This window comes from Puma concolor, chromosome D1 (genome assembly GCF_028749965.1).
Source record: "Puma concolor isolate L17-30 chromosome D1, mPumCon1.1.hap2, whole genome shotgun sequence".
NCBI lineage: Eukaryota > Metazoa > Chordata > Mammalia > Carnivora > Felidae > Puma > Puma concolor.
The window spans coordinates 31,381,947-31,402,931 of NC_141676.1; the positions used below are offsets into that span (position 1 = coordinate 31,381,947).

The following is a 20,985-nucleotide window of genomic DNA, read 5'->3' on the forward strand; positions in this document are numbered from 1 at the left end:
CTGGTGTGCGTCCTAGTGTTTGTCTGGTCCATCAGAGGGAGCTGGAAAGGTGCCTGGAGACTGGGTGGTTATGTGTGTGTAAAAATTCGCACTTCCACCGCTAACCTTACTTTGAGTGGATGTATGGGAATTGCAATTTTACATCCTTGTCTTGCGGCATTTCATATGCCTGATGCCTAATAAGCAACCTAGGAGTCCATGCCCCCGCGAGGGCGAGGACGCCGCTGTGGGCGCTCTGGCTTGTCCCGCGGGGTACTACGATTGTTTTTGCTGTTCAGTGAAGGTAGGTGGTGTAGAACTCCGACCTCTACCATAAAGATCTCCCTGGAGCCAAACCTCTGGCCGAGTTGTGTTATTTTTCCAACAGGTTCGCCGAGGGCTCCTGCACTCTTTCCAGGGGCCGCCGCCCCCAGGCCGGGAGCCCTCTGAGTCTCTTCCACTTGGACTCGTGCCTCTGGTGCGCAACTCTTAACCTGGGCCTGATTCCAATTTCTGCAATCCACCCCTCACCTGGGTCAAGCACACTTTTAAAGTCGGCCTCCTCTGCGCCCTGAGGCCCGACCCCCCACCCCCACCCCCACCGCCGCCGCCAGTCGAGGCAGACCAGCGTGCAATGGAGGGGGAGACCAAGGGGAATCGGCGCGTGCATAGGCGACTGGGGGGCTCCCGATTAGCGGCCTAGCTAGAGATGCACCCGGGCTCCCAACCCCACAAACCCACAAACCCGTTATGCGGGTGCGTGTGTGCGCTGAGGTGTAGAGAAAGCGGGTCAGGGAGAGAAGCCGCGCAGAAGCACCCGGTCGGCGAGCCTGGACCTCCCGTCGAGGTCTCCCCTCCCAACCTCCGTCTTGGGCTCCCGCTCTGCCGTGGGGACCCCGATATCAGCTCCAGCGCGGACACCTCTCCCTCGGAAACTAGGGCTTCGCCTTTGGGGGAGGCGGCCAGGGGCTCCCGGAACCGCTCCCTGTTGCTCCCCGAAGCCTAGGCGTCGGGGTCCGAGCTTGGGGGCGGGCGGTGCAGGCGTCGTGACTGCGCCCGCCCCGCGGCGCGGGGAGGTGCCCCAGGCGACCGCCTGCACGCCACACCCTCGGCACGGCCCTGGCCCCGCCCCCGGCCGGCGCGCGTTCCCGGCCAGGGGAGGCGTGTGCTGCTTCTGCAGCCAGCGAGAGAGGGAGAGGGATGGATATTGGAGGAGGAATTTGGGCTTAACAAGTGATCGCTGCTGTCTAGGATTTTCTTTTTCTGGGGAACCTTGACTTCCTTTCCCAATCGTGCCCACCTGTGCTGAACTCCAGAGGAACCAGAAGTGTTGGGGTCTTCCTCGGGGCAGCCCTGATCCCCACCCTGGGCTCCAGCAGCGAGGACTCTGTGCCCCCAGGCAACAGAACTTGTTCCGTGGATATTTTGCAGCTTCCACCTGCCACACCGGAGTGATTCCTTCTACCCCCAAGAACATTCTTCCCCTCCTCCAGCTGTTGCAGCTTGAGGGGAAAGACAAACCGAGCGGGGGTTTTCTTTATATTTATTTTTCACTCCGCCTGGGAACGGTGAGTATGATACCTCTCTTCTCTTTCCTCCACTCTTCTCCTTTGGCTGTTAAGAAACAGTGGACATTTGAGGGATAAATAATATTGGGGGATGTGGCAGAAGGACATGAATGGAAGGCGGTTAAAAATAAACCAGGAGGTGGAAGAAGGGAGGTGCAGATGCAGCGCGGCGCTCCGGGGGGCCAACAGTTGTTATTTTCCTAACCCCGGGGATGGGGTGCGTGCGCCCTGCTTAATGTGCCCGAGCGGGAACCTAGGTCTGGAGGGGAGGGCACGATTAAACATGTCGTTTCCCAACGAGGTGGGGTTTAGATTTAGCATCCTTTTGCCTCATCCCAGACTCACCGGTTCTGTTTCTTTGGGAACAGCTGGCGAACGGGTTAGAATTGCTGTCTCCCCCAGCATTTGGATTTGCGTGCCTTTTCCGAGCATTTCAGCAGCACATAGGGACTGTATAAATGGCGTGCGTTGAAGTGTATATTTCTCACGGTGTTGGTTTTTTGATTCAATCTCTCTCTCTCTCTCTCTCTCTCTCTCTCTCTCTCTCTCTCTCTCTCTGATAGGTTCAGGTACCACCCTAAGCCAGTTGCAGGAATTAGCACTGAGAGGGGAAAACAGCCTCCTTGTTGGGGGGTGAGAGGAGGGGAGTCATGCTTGGCTGTTGTTTGGGGGGGCACAGGGATTCGGGAATAGGTAGTCTGCTAAATCCTATTAGTTTAATGGTGTTAAAGAGGAAAGGAAATTTCCCTGCAAAGGTCTCCCCCATCAAGGCTCCTGGGAGTCGGATTGAATAGATTCTCCGAAACAGGAATACCTTGGAAAGGAAGAGAGATTTTTAAATGAGTTTGGCTGTGTGGAAGGTTTTTTTTTTTTTTTTTCCTTTTTTTTTTTTTTATTCTTTTTCTTTTTTTCTTATTCTTTCCCTTCTCCCTCCTGTTCCCTCCTCGCCCTCCTCTTCTTCTTCTTTTTCATCATCATCATCATCTTCTTCTAGGTTAGGGATAGTGAGGTAACTGGTAGCCAATTAAAAGGAAGGTAATTTGCTTTTTGTAAGGTGGGGGAGGAAGAAAACAAACAAACAAACAAACAAAAATAAATAAATAAATAAATAAATAAATAAATAAATAAATAAAGTAAATAGTGTAGAGCCAGATGAGGGCAGGTCTCTATCTCCTGCAGAATTGATGGGATATCGGAAGACCTACTAATTCATGACCTTCTGGGAGTCAATTAGTTGGGAGAGGGGTGTGCGTAGTACACAAATATACAGGCACTTTGGTTCTATTGGGGTTTTATTTAAATAGTGTATTGTAACGGCTTTGAGGGAGTTGGGAAAGAAACTGAGCAAACTCTCAGGCTCTTCGGCCTGTGAAAGTCTTTAAAAGGTGGTGGCCTGACCTTCCAGAATAAATGTAACCCCAGGGTAGTTTTGTAAGTAGAGATTTGGAGACCTTCTGAGGGTAAACATTTCAGAGTATTTGATGATGTTAGGAGTCAGGCAAAGGAAGGGGCTTGTCATTTGAGATACCTTCAGAAGTGTATTTTCTGGGTTTTATGTGTCCCAATAAAGCTCACTTCTTGCCCTAGGAGAGTGTGAGATGATTGGGAAGCCCTCTGTTTGTCCCTTCTCTGCTTTGTCACTTCATAAAACTCTGGTAGGTTTAGGCTTCTAGCCTGACAGGATTCAGCAAGAAGCAGCAGGTGGTCAGGAGCTGAATCCTGTTCATAGCTCCAGAAAGCCATTTCTCTTGCTTCCCAAGTGCTTCCAGTAACAGAACCTGGTAGATGCTCTGGATTCTGACTGGCATTATCCTCCCCAAGTCTCTGGGCTACTGTCTGCATTCTTGGAAGTCCTGTTGGACACAGTGAATGCAAAAGCATAGGAGACAGGAGATTGGGGCAGTTTTTACAGGTCTTGGCTGAGGAAATGAATTAGCCTGACCTAGAGAGAGCCAACTGAGAAGAAAGGCCAGGATTACCAAGTGACGGTGGAGCCAGATTGGGGCTGCAAGGAAGACATGATCAGCAAGTGGGCACGTTGGAGACAAAGGTGGGCAGAGAGAGCCAGGGAGAGGCAGAGGGAGTTGGGAGATGGGAGATCATGGATGAAATTATGGGGGGAAGTATGACAGGCTGAAAATGAAGTCCACACAAACTGGGATTTAAAACATAAGGAAATAGTCTCTTGAGAAGAGTGTAGGAGGAAGCATTGAGGTGAACACGGAGCAAGCAGCAAGGAGAGAAGATGATTATCAGAGAAGTGGAAACTGGGATTAGCTCCTAGGCTGTGGGTGGTAGAGAGTGTTCTGGAGTCTGGGGAACAGAAAAACAACAACAGGGACATGCTTCAGGGAGTCAAGAAGTGCCAACTTAATACAGGCCATTGATGAGTCTCAAAATGTTTTGGATGTCCTCACATTCTGTCCTCCCCTAATTCAGACAGTATGGTATAAGGACATATACATCTGGGGGTGTGTAGATAGATGATAAAAGCTTAGGTTACCGTCCAGTGTGTATTGATATTCATTATGTCAGTGCTATTCTATCAACATTCATTGTCTCATTCAAACTTTACAAAGTGGGATGGAGGAGGTTGTATTATGACCCACACTTCATAGATGAGATGATTGAATCTTGTGGAAGTGATGGAGCCTGGATTAAAGAGAACTGGTTTTTCCAACTGCTCTAATCCTGAATCAAGACAGAAAGGGGTGGAAAGGCACTAAATTCAGAAATATTTGATGAGTGGAAATTTTAAAAACTGCCTTGAGATCACTGAATGATGGAAGCAGCTATAAAGTGACAGCATTATTGTTGTGACATGAAGAAAATGACAGCGAGAATTAAGACCTGGCATGAGTGAAAGGGAGAGCTGAAGGAAGAGCCATGTGGGTCGAGAGTGGAGAGAAGAAAAATAATTGAGTTGCCGTGAAAATAGACTGAGCCGAAATAATAACCAAAGAAGAAGGGATGGTTTAGTGAGGGAGGAGATTTAACAACCTGCCCCATACTCCTTGGAAATTTGTGGCCCCTTGGTGCTTTATATGGTTTGCTTGAGGACAAGAAAAAGAAGTGTATGGGAAGGAAACGCTGTTTGCTCTTTATGATTTGATTCTTCTTTTTATTTTTCTTCTATGCTTATTTCCCTTCCTTTTTCAGGTGAAGTACTTCTTCTGCATGATTTTAGCTGAAGGATGCTCTGCATTTCCTTGATTTCTATGGAGACCTCAGAGCTGGGTTTGCTCCTGCTGACACCTCATCTTGTACCTTCTCTACCTCCCAAGGTCTTTGCCTCTCTCAATAGCTTGGCATTGCCCCTGGGTCCAGGAAGCCTATGATGAACTTAAGGGGAGCACCTGGAGAATCATCCTGATAGGCTTTGAGCAGCAATGGCTGGACATACTTCAAGCCACATGTTAACATGGGTCAAGCCATCACTAGAAGGCAAGTGCTAAGACTAAAGGCTTATTTGCATTTTATTTAAATTTGATGGACTGAGCTTTGGACAATTTCCATGGCAGAAAAATATATTCCATTTTCTAGGCACAACTGCTGGCTGTCAGACATTTGCTGCCTTTGAATCTTGCAGCATCATCACCAACCACCCTAGACGTATTTCCAAATTTGAACAGCCACCCTGAAACAGGTGTTTGGGAGACCCCAACATTTTCTGACTTAGGCCTGAGAGTGCTAGGTTGTTTATCTAGACCAGCCAAGCTCCGGAGAGCAATGTTGAATCCCTGGGAACAGAGAGCATGGGGCGTGCTGATTTAAAAACAGAAAATGCAAAGTTGGACTGAAAATATCCTTAGTCTTCCAAGCAATCTGCTTAAGGGTTCCAAACTTACCTTCATTTGGTGACAAAAGAAGCTGCCCTATTTTTCTTTCTTCTTCTTCTTCTTCTACAACTGGAACCAGCCATTTCCAAAAACCACCACCATGGAGGTTGCAATGGTGAGTGCGGAGAGCTCAGGGTGCAACAGTCACATGCCTTATGGTTACGCTGCCCAGGCTAGGGCACGGGAGCGGGAGAGGCTTGCTCACTCGAGGGCAGCTGCGGCAGCCGCCGTGGCAGCTGCCACAGCTGCTGTGGAGGGCAGTGGGGGTTCTGGAGGGAGCTCCCACCACCACCACCAGTCGCGTGGGGCCTGCACCTCCCATGACCCTCAGGGCAGCCGGGGTAGTCGGAGGAGGAGGCGCCAGCGGCCTGAGAAGAGGAGAGTCCACCACCGCCAGAGCAGCTTTCCTCATTGCTCCGACCTGATGCCCAGTGGCTCTGAGGAGAAGATTCTGAGGGAACTGAGTGAGGAAGAGGAAGAGGAGGAGGAGGAGGAGGAGGAGGAGGAAGAGGAAGGAAGGTTTTACTATAGTGAGGATGACCATGGTGATGAATGTTCCTACACGGACCTGCTGCCCCAGGATGACGGGGGCGGCGGTGGCTATAGTTCAGTCCGCTACAGTGACTGTTGTGAACGTGTGGTGATAAATGTGTCGGGCCTGCGCTTTGAGACCCAGATGAAGACTCTGGCCCAGTTTCCAGAGACTTTGTTGGGAGACCCTGAGAAGAGGACTCAGTACTTTGACCCTTTGCGTAATGAGTATTTTTTTGACAGAAACAGGCCTAGCTTTGATGCCATCTTATATTATTACCAATCAGGAGGCCGCCTCAAGAGGCCAGTCAATGTCCCCTTTGATATCTTCACTGAGGAGGTGAAGTTCTATCAGTTGGGAGAGGAGGCCCTGCTCAAGTTTCGGGAGGACGAGGGCTTTGTGAGAGAAGAGGAGGACAGGGCCTTGCCAGAGAATGAATTTAAAAAGCAGATTTGGCTTCTGTTTGAGTATCCGGAGAGTTCCAGTCCAGCAAGGGGCATAGCCATCGTCTCGGTCCTGGTCATCTTAATCTCCATTGTCATTTTCTGCTTGGAAACTTTACCTGAGTTTAGGGACGACAGGGATCTCATCATGGCACTGAGTGCAGGCGGGCACAGTGGGTTGTTGAATGACACCTCGGCACCCCACCTAGAGAACTCAGGGCACACCATCTTCAACGACCCCTTCTTCATCGTGGAGACAGTCTGTATTGTTTGGTTTTCCTTCGAGTTTGTGGTTCGCTGCTTTGCTTGTCCCAGCCAAGCACTCTTCTTCAAAAACATCATGAACATCATTGACATTGTATCCATTTTGCCTTACTTCATCACCCTGGGCACTGATCTGGCCCAGCAGCAGGGGGGTGGCAACGGTCAGCAGCAGCAGGCCATGTCCTTCGCTATCCTCAGGATCATCCGTCTGGTCCGAGTATTCCGGATCTTCAAACTCTCCAGGCATTCCAAAGGCCTGCAGATCCTGGGCCACACCCTCAGAGCCAGCATGCGGGAGCTGGGACTTCTGATCTTCTTCCTCTTCATTGGGGTCATCCTGTTTTCCAGTGCTGTGTATTTCGCAGAGGCAGATGAACCTACCACCCATTTCCAAAGCATCCCAGATGCGTTTTGGTGGGCCGTGGTGACCATGACAACTGTGGGCTATGGGGACATGAAGCCCATCACTGTGGGGGGCAAGATCGTGGGGTCCCTGTGTGCCATTGCAGGTGTCTTAACCATTGCTTTGCCAGTGCCAGTGATTGTCTCTAACTTTAACTATTTCTACCACAGAGAGACTGAGAATGAGGAACAGACACAGCTGACACAGAACGCAGTCAGTTGCCCATACCTCCCTTCTAATTTGCTGAAGAAATTCCGGAGCTCTACTTCTTCTTCCCTGGGGGACAAGTCAGAGTATCTAGAGATGGAAGAAGGAGTTAAGGAATCTCTCTGTGCAAAGGAGGAGAAGTGTCAGGGAAAGGGGGACGACAGTGAGACAGATAAAAACAACTGTTCTAATGCGAAGGCTGTGGAGACTGATGTGTGAATCTTGTTCTCCACCTGCCACTGCCTCCCCCCACCCCCAGCCCCAGTATCTCCAAATATATTTATGCATAGAGAGTGGAGTTATGAAAATGAAATATGCAAACGAATCTAATGCATATAGTAGTACACCATTTAATGGTTATACGTGACATAATTGTTACTCAACTTGTATTACATATCAAATAAATGATACATCTTGGAGAAGAGGGAGGCTAAAATAGGAGCAAATCTTATCTTTATATTTTTTATTAGAATGCAAGAATTTTGCACACTAACTGGAAAAGATGTTAAAAGTAAAGGTGGTTCTGTGGAGAGAAGGTATATGTGTGTTTGTGTGTGTGTGTGTGTGTGTGTGTGCACGCGCACACGTGCTGCGTGCATGTATGTGCAAGTAAATTGTCAACATTGTTAGTAATTGTGCAGTGATGGGAAGAGTTGGCATTTTGAAGTATTTACTATGTAAGAACTAATGAATTTGAGCAGTCATTTATCAGTGCTCTGATAGCATCTCATGTCTTTGGATTCCATAGTTGTTTTTTAAAAATTGTAAGAATTACTGTGTAGGGGAAAAAAAAAAGGAAAGTGAATTATTTAATAGAATATAGGTCACAGTTTTATCTTGGATTTAATTAAAGTTTATTTTTAACTGGAAATTAACTTTTAAAAAGGCTTCAGGGGCCTTTAGAAATTGATTATATTTTATTATTAATTTGGGGGAAGATATGACAGCAAATGCCTAACAATAATGGAAGAAGTGAAATCGGAGAAAATGTAACAAGTTTTGTTCACAGATAACAGGACTGGAATTTTTTTTTTTCCTTTGCACTACTTTATATGATGGAGATTGAGAGAGACTTCCTACTGTGAGTGTTTACTAATGTAACAGTTCAGTGACAATCATTGGAAGAATGATTTCTTAGTCTTATTTTATGTTCTCTTCTTTTCTTTGTGTGAGACTAATGGCCATGCAGATAACAGCACATGGTTCCCTTCTTTTAAAATCTAAATAACTGATCTGCAAAGGGACTCTGAAGTAAAATTTAGCAACGGAATCTTTTAGAAATTGGACTGTGACAATGATGCTTCTGAAACCATACTATTTTAATTATTCTTCTGCCTTTTAAATGCGGAATAATTTAACCAAAGTTAATGCATGCACTGAAAGAATTCTTGAAGAAAATAAGATGCCCAGCAGCTACAGTGATTATGGCTTAAGAGCTTTCTATTAAATGTGCAACGTAAATGCTAGATTTATTAAGTTTATTTCTTTGTGCAGCTGCATAAAGGCACAGGGTGGGGATTCACCTCAGAATTTAGCATTCCACTTGCTAAAAATGATACAAAGAAGGATTGTGTCAAAACATTTGGTTTCAATATCACCATCGCTATCAGTTTTGTAAAGGGAACTTGTGACACATGTAACTGCACTTAAATCATGACAAGATGTTCTAGAATGTGAGGTAACAGCTAGTAATCGGACTTACACTAGTAAGTCATAATGAGATATAGAGTAGCAAATTTAGAATGCATAAGAGGCCTTATTCTCTAATGTTTCTTCAACATCTATTCTTTATAAAATGGTTGTCCTGAGGTTTGGGAAAAATATACTATGTAGCACGTAATGAACTCTGACAACTGTGAATTAAAAAAAAAGAAAAAAGAAAGGAAGAAAAGAATGATCAAGAATAGCTTTTCTCAAGCTTTTAAATCCCAGGCCATCATTTGATAATAACATAAATCTTTAATGATATTTGAAATTCAAAATAAATCCATGTTAGATTTAAAAGCAAAGCTACACCCTTCTCCCCACTCCATCCCCACCAGTTAAAGAAAAATACCTTTCAAGAATACCTGTTGGAGAATGAAAGGCAGTAAGCGGGGGAGTTGATTGAATGTTCTGACCAAAGATCTCCAGTAGACAATAGTGAATGATAAAACAAGGATATGCAATCTTGTAATAAGATTTCAAAGATGTCATTTTAATATATTTTGGATTTGAAGCAAAAATATAACAAACAGACTAGGAGTAAGGCTATCTGGGTTGGTCACTATTCATTTGAAAAAGTCACCATTAATCTCCACACCCCAATTTCCTCATTAGTAAAAAAAAAAAAAAAAAAGGGCACATAAAGGCTTTCGTTACTTCATAGAATTGTTATGGAAAGCAAATAGCATGTGATAACTCAGAAATGCCTAGTTCCATATAAATGCCTGATGTTATGTCCACATTGCTTAATCTTCCTCTGGAAAGAGAAGAATTAGAACCCCTGTGTTATGGGGCACCAGGGTGGCTCAGTCCGCTGAGCTTGGGACCTTGGCACAGGCCATGATTTCCTGGTGCCTGAGTTCAGGCCCCTCATGGACTCACTGATGTCAGTGAGGAACCTGCTTTGGATCCTCTGTCCTCTCTCTGCTCCTCCCCCACTTGTGCTCTCTCAAAAATAAACAAACATTAAACAAAAGTTATAAAAAAAAAAAAAAAAAAAAAAGAACCCAGGAGTTACATCTGCTTTATTAGGATGTCGTGAAAATCATGGGTAATTTCTTTAATTTTGAGCTCCTTACAGGAAGTGGATATGCAGACACAAGATAGCCTCTCATTGAATAATTGCTACAGTTTCTTCACTTGGGGGAAAGAAAGATCCCGGGCATGTCCTGGTGTAAAAAAGTTGACTCTGTGAGTGAGGTACCATGTATCTTTTTCTGTACCCAACTAGGTCAGATTATATTTTAGATAATTTAAATGCTATCCAGCATTGGATGTTTATTGAACATTCAATAATCCCAATGGCAATGATTTGGCTATGCTTGGAAGGGAAAAGGTATTACATTTCTACCACAGCTCCTTTTTAAAGCTGAAAGTTATAATAAATTTAGCCGATACGTATTAGATTTGATAATTCTGTGAATTCAAGAAATATAGTCCTTTTGGGATCCTGGGATTTTCCTGTATCTTACATAGTTTTTTTTAAGTGTAATACAGACGAGAAGTGACAGCCATGGGCTTCCAAAGCAAATATTAGGTTATCACTACATGTATGTGTGTTGGTTTGCATTTTCTTTCAAGATGCATTTATTTTAGGATGTCTGAATCTTGATTCCACACTAAGAAGAAAGCATGCAAGCCCTCAAGATTTGTCTAGGGCACTTTTGTATGGAACACTTCTCTTGTAGAGAATGTGTGAAGGTAGAGAAAGTGTCAATTGCAGCTGTGAATGTATAACATTTTTCCAAGTTAAAGCTAGCTAAGCAAGGTGCTTTAGTACCATTTGTAAAAATTTTATCTACTGAGTAATATGCTTTCAGAAGCTATTTGTAACTGACATTTAGGAAACTCTCCTCTCAGAGGCCACCACACACATTTGGCTGTAAGATAAAAGAGAAGTGGCCCCATTTAGAGATTTGAATTTTGGGAACCTCGGATCCTCTAGTTGCTTTTCAGATGATAATGTTACCAGAAGTACAATATTTGAAGATCATCCTAACCAGAGTTTTTTCAAGGGTGGATACATTGTTCTCTCTTTTAAATGTTTGAAAGGGAAACAGTTATGCAGACCAGTTATGGAGAAAAGAGGACTAAATACTCCTTTCAATTTCTGCAAAATAGAGCTTTTGGGTGCCAAAGGAATGATGGATGGTCTGGGAGTGGAGAGATGGCTCGTTGACATTGACACATCATTTCATCTTGACTCTCAGGTGTTTTGTTTTGTTTTGTTTTGTTTTGTTTTTAAGTGTACAACCAGGCTGTTGTGCTACATTATCGCTTGATTCCTTTTAGCACCAAAATTCTCTGGAGTGGAAGGAAGTTATTAGACTAGCTGGATATTTTCTAAGTATTCAAATCATATTGGTCTTGATATCATAGGTAATAAGAGCAAAAACAGTTTAAAATCTCACTGTTGGGTTAAATAGAGAACCAGAGATTTTGAGATTGAGTTTTTAGAATGTAAATGAAACTGAATGAATAGGGTGTATTTTGAAGCTCTTTATTCTAACAACGAAAGGGAAGGGATTCCCTTAATAAAAAATAACTCAGTCTCCAGTTGAATACATGTGAAAGTTGGTAAGTAAACATTTTGATTTCTTGCTTTGTTATAGTACAGTCTTGTCAGTAAACGAGTGTTCCGACCTATGCTGGGGAACTCATTTTATGCCTAAGCACATGTAGTATTTCACAAGTGTCACTGCTTTCCTTGTCAAATTAGTTTTGTTTTTAATGTTTATTTATTTTTGAGAAAGAGAGACAGAGCATGAACAGGTGAGGGGTTACAGGGAGTGGGAGACACAGAATCCAAAGCAGGCTCCAGGCTCTGAGCTGTCAGCACAGAGCCTGATGTGGGGCTCGAACTCACAAACCCCGAGATCATGACCTGAGCTGAAGTCGGACACTTAACTGTCTGAGCCACCCAGGTGCCCCAGCTTGTCAAATTAGTTTTAAACAGGATCAATGAAGGTTTGTGAAAATGTTTTCATAAAACATCTGTTGAAATAGAATCCAATCTATGCATAAGAAATAACTATGGAAAATACTTTTGAGTTCAGATATATATCCAGTTTTTAGAAAGTCAACATTAGCCAGTAGAAAGTTATTTTTAATTGCACTGGAATCATAAACAGTAGTATCTCCACATCTCAACAGAATCAGAAATGGTGTTCTCTGTTGTTGATTTTGAGGATTGTGATGCACCTTTAGCCACCACATCACAGCTGTTCCTAGGTAAAGTGGCAAATACACCTAGGTTGGTTTTACAGTTTTTGGTGAGCATGTGATGTGCTCATGTGCATGATGCAGAGTGTAACATCCCTCTTTATGTGTGTGTGTGTGTGTGTTTTTTTTTTTTTTTATTGATACAGTATAGAATGATTACGGGTTGTCATTCAGTGGCAAAGGGGCCTGTTCCAGGAAATCTTCCTGACCCAAAAGTCATTCTGAATTCGGCAAGGGACATTTGGTGTGGACAAAAGGTACTTCTTGGTTTTCCTGCCTGCAAAGAAGCTTGACTCAAAACACAGGGTCATCCAAACCAATGTAACTGTTACAGGTTAGAAAACAATCCTACTTTCTAGTACGAAGATCAGTATTCCTATTTGAAAGAATGTTGATGGAGTGGTTTGTGTTCAAGATTGAAGGAAGCAGAGCTATTTTTGCGGTAAATGGGAATGTGTACTTCTGAAATGTAAATTAAGATTAGGACTGTGATATGAGTTTTATTTCTGACTTGGTTCTCTGTTTCCATAGCAGTCCCAATTTCTTACAGTATCTTCATAAAAAAGTATGCTAATACATATCAGACCATATGGCCCAATTTGAGGTACAGAAAATATGGTTACTTTATTTACGGATAAATAAATTAATCCCAGGGTATGAGTTGGGTGCTTTGAAAAACATAGCATATAGTAATGAGCTATGGCTCTAAGTGAGGCTACAACATATTCCCTTTCAGGCCTGTAGGTAATACGAAATGGTACCAGAATAGATATATCAAGGAAATAAAATGCTAAAGAAGGCATCTTAATGTTGTCTGGGGAGGGATTTTCCCACATCCACTGATCATGGTGTTGCTGATTTGCAGTCAAGTTTTTGATTTATTTAACATCATTGGTATCTTGGAAGGAGAATTTGTATCCAGAGTACCAGGAGCTAAATGATTTTGATCGCTGATCCACAAATAGTTAACTTCTGCTTCCTGATTTGCAAATTACCTGTTGTACAGATTGTCCAAGACTAGTTTCTCATCTGAGTTGGCTTTACTCAGGCTCAAAACCATGGTCTCCCTTTCAATAGCCAGGCTAGAAACATGCAAAATTGTAAACAGAAAACAATATACTACAAAGAAACAACAAATACCCTGAAACTAGGTAGCCAAGTAAACTATTTGGAAAACCAAATCTGTTGTTCAAATTAATGTTTATGTACCTCAGAATGAAATATGAAGGATTTAGGAATAACCTTTCCCCTATCTCCTTGCCATTAGCAGAGTTAACCAGGAGTGACTATTGTGTGTTGTAAAGCAGAAATGAGCTACTGAGATATTATGCAAGTTAACATTTTCTGTGAAAATGGCAGAAATGCTAACTTACCTTAGAAGTGGTCATGATAGTAATTATTAGGAATAACTAGTGAATATGGAAAATATGCTGTTTTTTCCCAGTTATTGGTGTTATGTGCAAATGTACTTGGATTAATTTTTCATGACTTTGTAGACCAAAGGCATATTTTTAAAGCCACAGAAAATGAAGGCATTTTTATACACAGCTTCTTAAGCTACTGACTGTTGAAGAATCAGTCACCTCTTAAATCAGTAAAATAAATAGCCCCTGTGGATATTGACTACAGTTGTACCAATGCTGAGCCAAATATTTATATTTGTTTTAAAATAATTAGATTAATACTTATTCATATGTTTATATACATATCATATATTTAATATTCTGCCTTTATTCTGGCCAAAGATATATAAGCAAAATGAATTGTCTAAGGCATTGCAAGAGACTTTTTGAAATGAAGTAAAAGTGTATAATTCTTTTGTGTTGGGGAAAATGGTGAGACCTAAGGATTGAGGAACCTTTCTTTACACTCTAGGTTGGATTTTGTGCCATACAACCACAGTGGTATTAGGGCTAAGCTCTGAGATATTCCATGCGGTAAGGATATATGGGGTTTCATTCCCAGGAAGGGTTGATTTTTATGTTTTATGAAACATTGCAAAATGTTTGTCTTATTTTTCATGGTCATTATTCCCATTACATAAAGGATACATAGAGCATGGAAACTAGACTATCTAGCCCCATAGAGCTACTTTGTGCTCTCTAGAAATCAATTAACTTAAAGCCATTATTGTTCTGCATTTTTATCGTAGCTGTTGTTTGATGTGACTTCCTTAATTCTCTTAGGTTCAATTACAGTATTAAAAAGTCTCAGGTTGTTTTTGTTTTGGGCAAATGTTTCAATATCTCAGCCTCTGCAGGCACTCACACACAAAACTGTAAGATAATTAGAAAATCTCATATCTCTTAGAGACTAGGGCTGTATTATCTGAGCTCCTTCAATGATAGGGACACATTAGTTAACATAAAGGATGCATGTTATTCTATTTATAAACTTAATTTACTCATACCTGAGTAGATTGATGGTTCCCCCAGAGAACACTAATGTGTTCATAGCACTTGAACAAGTCTTTTTTTTCTTCTTCAATTGGTAGGGATCATGATCCAAACGAGGCTTTCATTCGCTAGCAGATAAGGTAGGAAATAATTAATGAAGCTCCCACTGGACTGAAATACAGCAAGGGGTATGGAATCTCTAGGGAATATAGTAGGATTTATATTTATTTGTTTATTTGTCATTCCTAATTGGTGTCGTTGACATTACTGTTGGGGGAATGGATTTTAATTTCAGGGTGATTTACCTAATATTAAAATGAATTTCGATAACAAAATAGAGATCATAAGTTCCACACTATCTCATTAGCTTGAGGAATAACTCTAGTTAAATATTTTAAGATATTAATTTGAGATTTGGAGATTGCAGTTCATATTTAGAGCCATTTATTTGGAGAGAGATTTAGCCCATAAATAACGATTCATTTATTCAGGTTTCTTGACAGGTTAATGGAATCTCTTTATTTTTCTTCCCTGTCTCCTGACTTTTGAAAACTATATTTAAATTTATGGATTATACTTAAATTAGTGGTTATGAACTTTCTTTTACCAAACCAAGTGATAAGCTTGATTACAAATTGATCAGAGGATGACAAGATCATTTGATGGGTTTTTTTTTTTTTGCAACATTTGCTATTAATCAGTCTGATTTCAGTATATATGGAAAACAACATAACATAATGCGTATACCATATTAGAATCTAGATGACCGAGAAGGTATACTCGGAATAGATTTTCCTTCTGGGATCCTAGATGTGTTCTCAGAGTTCTTGACCTGTTTCCTCCAGATCTGAGCGAGCCAACCGGTGTGAAGCTAGTAAACTGCTTTTTTCCTGGTATAGCAACAGGGTGTAAGAAGGATCAAGGGCTAATTGGGGCATTGGGGAATGGGAGGGAGGTAGGCAAGGGGTGAGGAGTTTTGCCTAAGTGAGGTCATTCATTTGATGGTGAAAATAGGTAGATCAGACTGAAACTGCTTCATTTGGTAATGCTATTAATTTTTTTTTTAATCTAGGAAATCCAGAAAAGCAGATTGATCACTTAGTATTGGTACCAGATGTAGTAAGCATGTGTATGTATATGTACCAATATTCTAACTCCCTTTGCTGGTATTCTGAGAGCACTCACATACCATTAAACCAAAGCTGCGTCTTACTAAGGGTAAAACTCACTTTTCCCTTCAGAGCAAGAGTCACATTCTTAAAAGATTACCATGCGGGCACTTATATTTCACAGAGGATAATCTCCCCCACCCTTAATCCAATGCAGAATGTTAATGTGGTAGGTGTATTAAAACTAAGAATTAAGCATCCATTGAAGCCCTAAGAGTGCTTGTCACTAACACAGAGCTGAATGATGTGTTTATGCTGGTTATTGCTGGTGTGCAATTCTTAGAGGAATGGAAAAATCATAAAATCTGTGCAACATAATTAGAACTTCTTGCTGTCATCGTATGCTCCTTGCTGATTTAGTTGCTGCTGCTGCTCAACCAAAGAGAAGACATGTCATTTCACTACTAGAATCCACATACTTCACAGGCTTCAAGGCAGTGTGAGAAACAGTGGGGGAAAGAAAGGGTTAGATTAGACAGATAAGGGTGAAGCAACATACAGTATTTTAAGGTGTGAATCATCTTGTGACACCAGACTATTTTTACTCACTCAAGGGACTGAGTTGAATTTTTGGATAGGAGAGGCTCTGTTTAGGAATTACTGTTCCCTTTTTGTTTGTGGTATCACTGTTGGAAATCAGTCTAGCATGGGATAAATACTGCCATCATTGTTAAAATAAGCTGAAGATTACATACCAGAAACATGTTTTTATTTCAGTTGTGAAAAGCTGTAGTTGTGTTATAAGCTCTGCAAGAGGGATTAGAAAGTCACTCAACTTTTAAAAATTTTACTGCACCCCTGAAAAGATTTGGACGGGATATTAAAGTAGAAGATTCTAAGTTCTGACCAAATATAAACTTGTTCAAAGGTCTCCTTTTTAGTTTCCTGTTTCAATCTTTTCCCTCAGTTACTAAACCTGTTTTTTTTTTTTTAACTGCAGAAATAGACATTAAAATGCTTGGCACCCCCATCTTCCCCATACCCCGCTGCACCCCATTCACATTTATTTCCGTGAAAGCCCAGATCAGGAAGGCTTCTGCTATCCCAAGTTCACAAATTTCTCAGGGGGAGGTTTTTTGTATGATCCAGGTAGACATTTTCCCATTTTATAAATCAGGTCATTCCAGTGCAAACCCGGGAAGCTTCTACAGTCACCTGCAATGTGAGTCTATTATGTTCTGTTATTATGTTGGGTATTGTCTGCCTATTACTGAACAGCTGGGATTTTAGAAACAGCTGGATGATTAGTTGTGTATTTTGCATTTTTCACTCAGATGCTTTATTACTGTGTAGAAACAGCCTCAGTGTAGAATGAGCTGGGACTATAATAGCGGAAATCTTGTTCTGTGCAACTGTTGTTATTAGGAATTTAATCAAGAAAATTCAGGGCAAACAGTTTTGGCTATTGTTTGCTTTGCAAACATATTGTTAGATACAGCGTACTCATTTCCACTTTTAGTGAAACAGTTGATTTACCAAATTTTAAAATGCCTCTTGCGATATTCCTTAGGCTACTGAAGCTATGCTTTGGCTGTTACATTTATTTGCTTCAGGGGAAATGTCTACACACGATGAGACATTACCTGAGTTTTGCATTCACTGCTGGCAAGAGGAGCTGACAGAGCAGGCAGGCTTCAGTCCTCTCATGCACCAGAATCTATTTTTAGGTTTGTCCCTTTGTGACTAGCTTCAACCCTGACTAGATGGGGTTGAAATTTAAAGACAAGGCAATGCTTTATTATGATGATCTGTAGGTTTATAAAACTTTGGTATTGTGAACGGGACATATTTAATTCAGGTGCTGTTTGTCGGTTCCTCACCCAGGGCTAAAATTAGAATAAAAAGGGTGTACAGACTTCTTTTCTTTCACCAATTATTTTTTCAACAGATGTTTGTTAGACTCATGCTAGATGACTGGGCTGTGCCCATGTTCACAGTCTCCAAATGTACTAACACTTCAAAGAATCACAGTCCATGTAGAAGGATTTTTGAGTTACGGAAAGATTCCTTTTTCTAAATAGCAGGATTCTCATTTATTATTACTATTAGTCCCCCCCCTCCCCCAACCCTGAATCTATATATGTGACTAGGTCTTGTTTCTCCTTGGAGAGTGAATTTCCATGCTATCATGCTTTGATAATAATTTTTATAAATTATATCTTGTGTTCTGTAATGTGCTTCATATTCTGTAATAGCTTCTATATAAACTGCATAGTAAATGGGACTGAATTCCAACTTGCCAGTTTTTTTATGATTCTTGCATGAATAATAACAAGTCAGTGCTTTCAAATAGTAGAGGTGATTGTACAGAATATTTACTTCTTTTAATCCCCAGAACTTCTATTTCTTCTATTTAATAGCATGTGATTAAATTATAAGTGAGAGAAAGTGGATTTGACTGAAATAATAAACATCTATGAAACAGTAAATGATAATAATATTTTTTATTCTAAAGTAGGTTTTTTCCAGGACCATGGTTCTTCTGCCACTCCTCCCCATTTAAAAACAAAACAAACAAAAACACCTATATCTTTGTCCTTAGGAAAGGCTTGCTTGCCATTGATAGTGCATTTACAATTTTTGACTTGAATAAAGACCTGGGTTTCTTTTTTGGAGAGATGTGAAAAAGATAGTTCTTTTTGTGGACATTTCTACTGAGACAAGCCAAATGAAATAGCATCAATTACATGGTTAAGTCAGGGCAGTTGAGGCAGACTTTTGGGATTTTTCTGAGGTGCCTCTATCTACATTGATCAGATCCCATAGGTGTTTGCTCAGGTTTCCATTTGCTTTCAAGATGATGTCTGATTTCTTTCTCCTGGATTTCAGACTGTCACATTTGAAATGCAGTCGCAATAACATTTTCAGCTCTCTCTAACTAGCTTTAACTTCTTAACAACTCAGACTTTTCCTGTGAAATATATCTTAAAGACTACCTTGTTTATTTTCCGACTGTTTCAGAGCATAACATTAGAGACACTGGCTTTTAGTCTTCATTCACACCAAACAACCATTATCTTTAATTGAAGCCACTTCTACTTGAAGCCAAAACACTTGGTGGAGTCAGTGAAGGGAAAAAAAAAAAAAAAAAAAAAAAAAAAAAGCCAAGGCACTGTGAAGTCAGACATTCAATTCTGCTTCATTAAAGCCATTAGTATCAAACACATCCTGGATTCTCTTTAAATTTGAGTTTCCAATTGCTATCTATTCTGTCAGGGAAATACCTTTAATTGTAAAATCATTATGTTGTAGGATTTTTATTCTAACTTTAGCAAACTGCAACTATTCTTGTGCCTTAGAAATATGACATTCTGTAATGAACCCATTATTTATGTGATTTCTTAAAACTAAGATTTTTTTCCTTTGCAATTTTTCATGAAAGTATTTGCAAACTAGAAATATATATTTTAGCCTAAATTAACAGACACATAGTTAATATTTGAAGATCTTTGGGCAAATAGCTGAATTGCTCATTGTTATAGTATAAAGGAGGAACTAACTATATATATTTAATATGTATAACATATATGTTTAACATATATATGTTAATATATAATATATAAACATATATGTTTATATATATTAAATATATATGTGTTTATATATGTATTTAATATATATTTATTGTCAAAACATTCTGTGTGGTTCATTTATAAGTATTTTAATGGAAGCCAAGTGCATTTAAAATATATCAGAATTTTTCTGTATCTATTCAGAGTGTATAATTTAGAAATGTGGTATTACATTAAGTAGATTACATTTCTGAGATTTTAAATAAATTCATATCATATAATGTTAACTCTATTTAGGGCCTATTTTTTTAAAACATACTAAATAGCCTCACAGGCTATGTGTGAATGTTCTTAGAATAGAGTTTGGCAATTTGAAAGCCTGTCTCCCTAGAAAAGCAATATGTTTTCAGAAGAAAAGTTCTCTTTATGTACACATTTGAATATAAATATGTTAGCCTAACTATCTTTAACTTTTATTTTGGATCTTGATCTTACAGTTTGGTTCTAGGTTTTACTTTTTCTGGCACCAAATGGGTGGCTTCTATGGCATTAAATAATCATTAATTATTTATTTCCATTAAAATAAAACTTTGCCTTAAAAATAGGAGAGACTAATAATTTGTGCAGATTGACTCCTAGAGAATTAGCACATAAAACATATTTTTCTTTCTTTATTAGTCATGTAAAGCAATTTCGTAATAATCTTGTTTTTCTGCCTTTTTTAAAATTTCGAACTCACATTATTTCACTAAGTATTTATTGCAGCCTTGTCATGCTATTTATCTAAACCTAACTGCTTGGCATAGAGAAGTAAACCTCTTGGTCCCCATAGAATAGTATTAAAAGCATCTTGTTATAATCTCTCACCAGAAAGATGGTTCTATGGCAGATATTCAAGGAGAGTATTATAGGTAACTCCAGGGCATTTAATAGAAAGTATGGACAACTTAAGTGATTCAATTTCATTAAAAAAAAAAAAAAAAGTTCAGATTCTCATAGCTCCAATTGTTTAAATGATATTAGTTGCCAAATGTTAATTATTATCGAATGGTCAAATGAAAACCTGAGGGATGAGGTGTAGAGATATGGAGGGTTTTGCTATTAAATAAAATAATATTTTTGTTTTTATTTTTATTATTTTTTAATATGAAATTTATTGTCAAATTGGTTTCCATACAACACCCAGTGCTCATCCCAACAGGTGGCCTCCTCAGTACCCATCACCCACCCTCTCCCCCCTCCCACCCCCATCAACCTTCAGATTGTTCTCAGTTTTTATTTTTGTTTTTTGGTTTTTTTTGACATCATTGTTACCCCTATAAGCAAGTCATAATTATTGGTTGCTATTTTTTCTATAGATAAGAACAAGAAGGTTAGATTAACCATGAAGAAGCAAAATTTGCCTTTGTATGTTTCTGCTGGTGGCTATAACACAAATCTATTATCTTATAATTTCTATCATTACCATGTTAATATAATCATATTTTGGTAATTTGTTAATTTCCAGTGAAGCCTAGGTGGTAAATCCAGATTGTGTGCTTTGCAGTCTGTTAGTAGTTAGCGGATGGGGAGACATGGTCATAGAATTTGCCACTATCACTACTAACTAGTACTATCAACATATCTGTGCTGAAAGTTTTTTCTTATTTTTTTATTTCTTTCTCAGATTCTCTTAGGAGAATAGTATTTAATTTTATTTTGTTTAAGGAAAGTTTTATTTTTTAGGAGAGTGTATCCAATCCATCTT

At 40.2% G+C, this 20,985-nt stretch overlaps 1 protein-coding gene and 1 long non-coding RNA gene across 2 annotated transcripts in view; one reads left to right on the top strand and one right to left on the bottom strand.

Annotated features, from left to right (window-relative positions):
• LOC147576579 (uncharacterized) overlaps positions 1–1,086 on the bottom strand; it is a 37,808-nt gene extending 36,722 nt beyond the window's left edge. Inside the window, exon 1 of the long non-coding RNA XR_015240943.1 lies at positions 725–1,086. This is a non-coding gene — a long non-coding RNA (uncharacterized LOC147576579). The remainder of the gene's footprint in view (positions 1–724) is intronic.
• Positions 839–18,834, top strand: KCNA4 (potassium voltage-gated channel subfamily A member 4). Its single transcript, XM_086677768.1, has 2 exons — positions 839–1,547; positions 4,707–18,834. The coding sequence occupies exon 2, from the start codon at positions 5,487–5,489 to the stop codon at positions 7,452–7,454; it is 1,968 nt and encodes a 655-aa protein (XP_086533894.1). The 5' UTR covers positions 839–1,547; positions 4,707–5,486; the 3' UTR covers positions 7,455–18,834.
• Positions 18,835–20,985: the final 2,151 nt, after the last annotated feature.

Coding starts and splice junctions, on each gene's coding strand:
- KCNA4 (XM_086677768.1), top strand. CDS start 5,487: ATGGAGGTTGCAATGGTGAGTGCGGAGAGCTCAGGGTGCAACAGTCAC.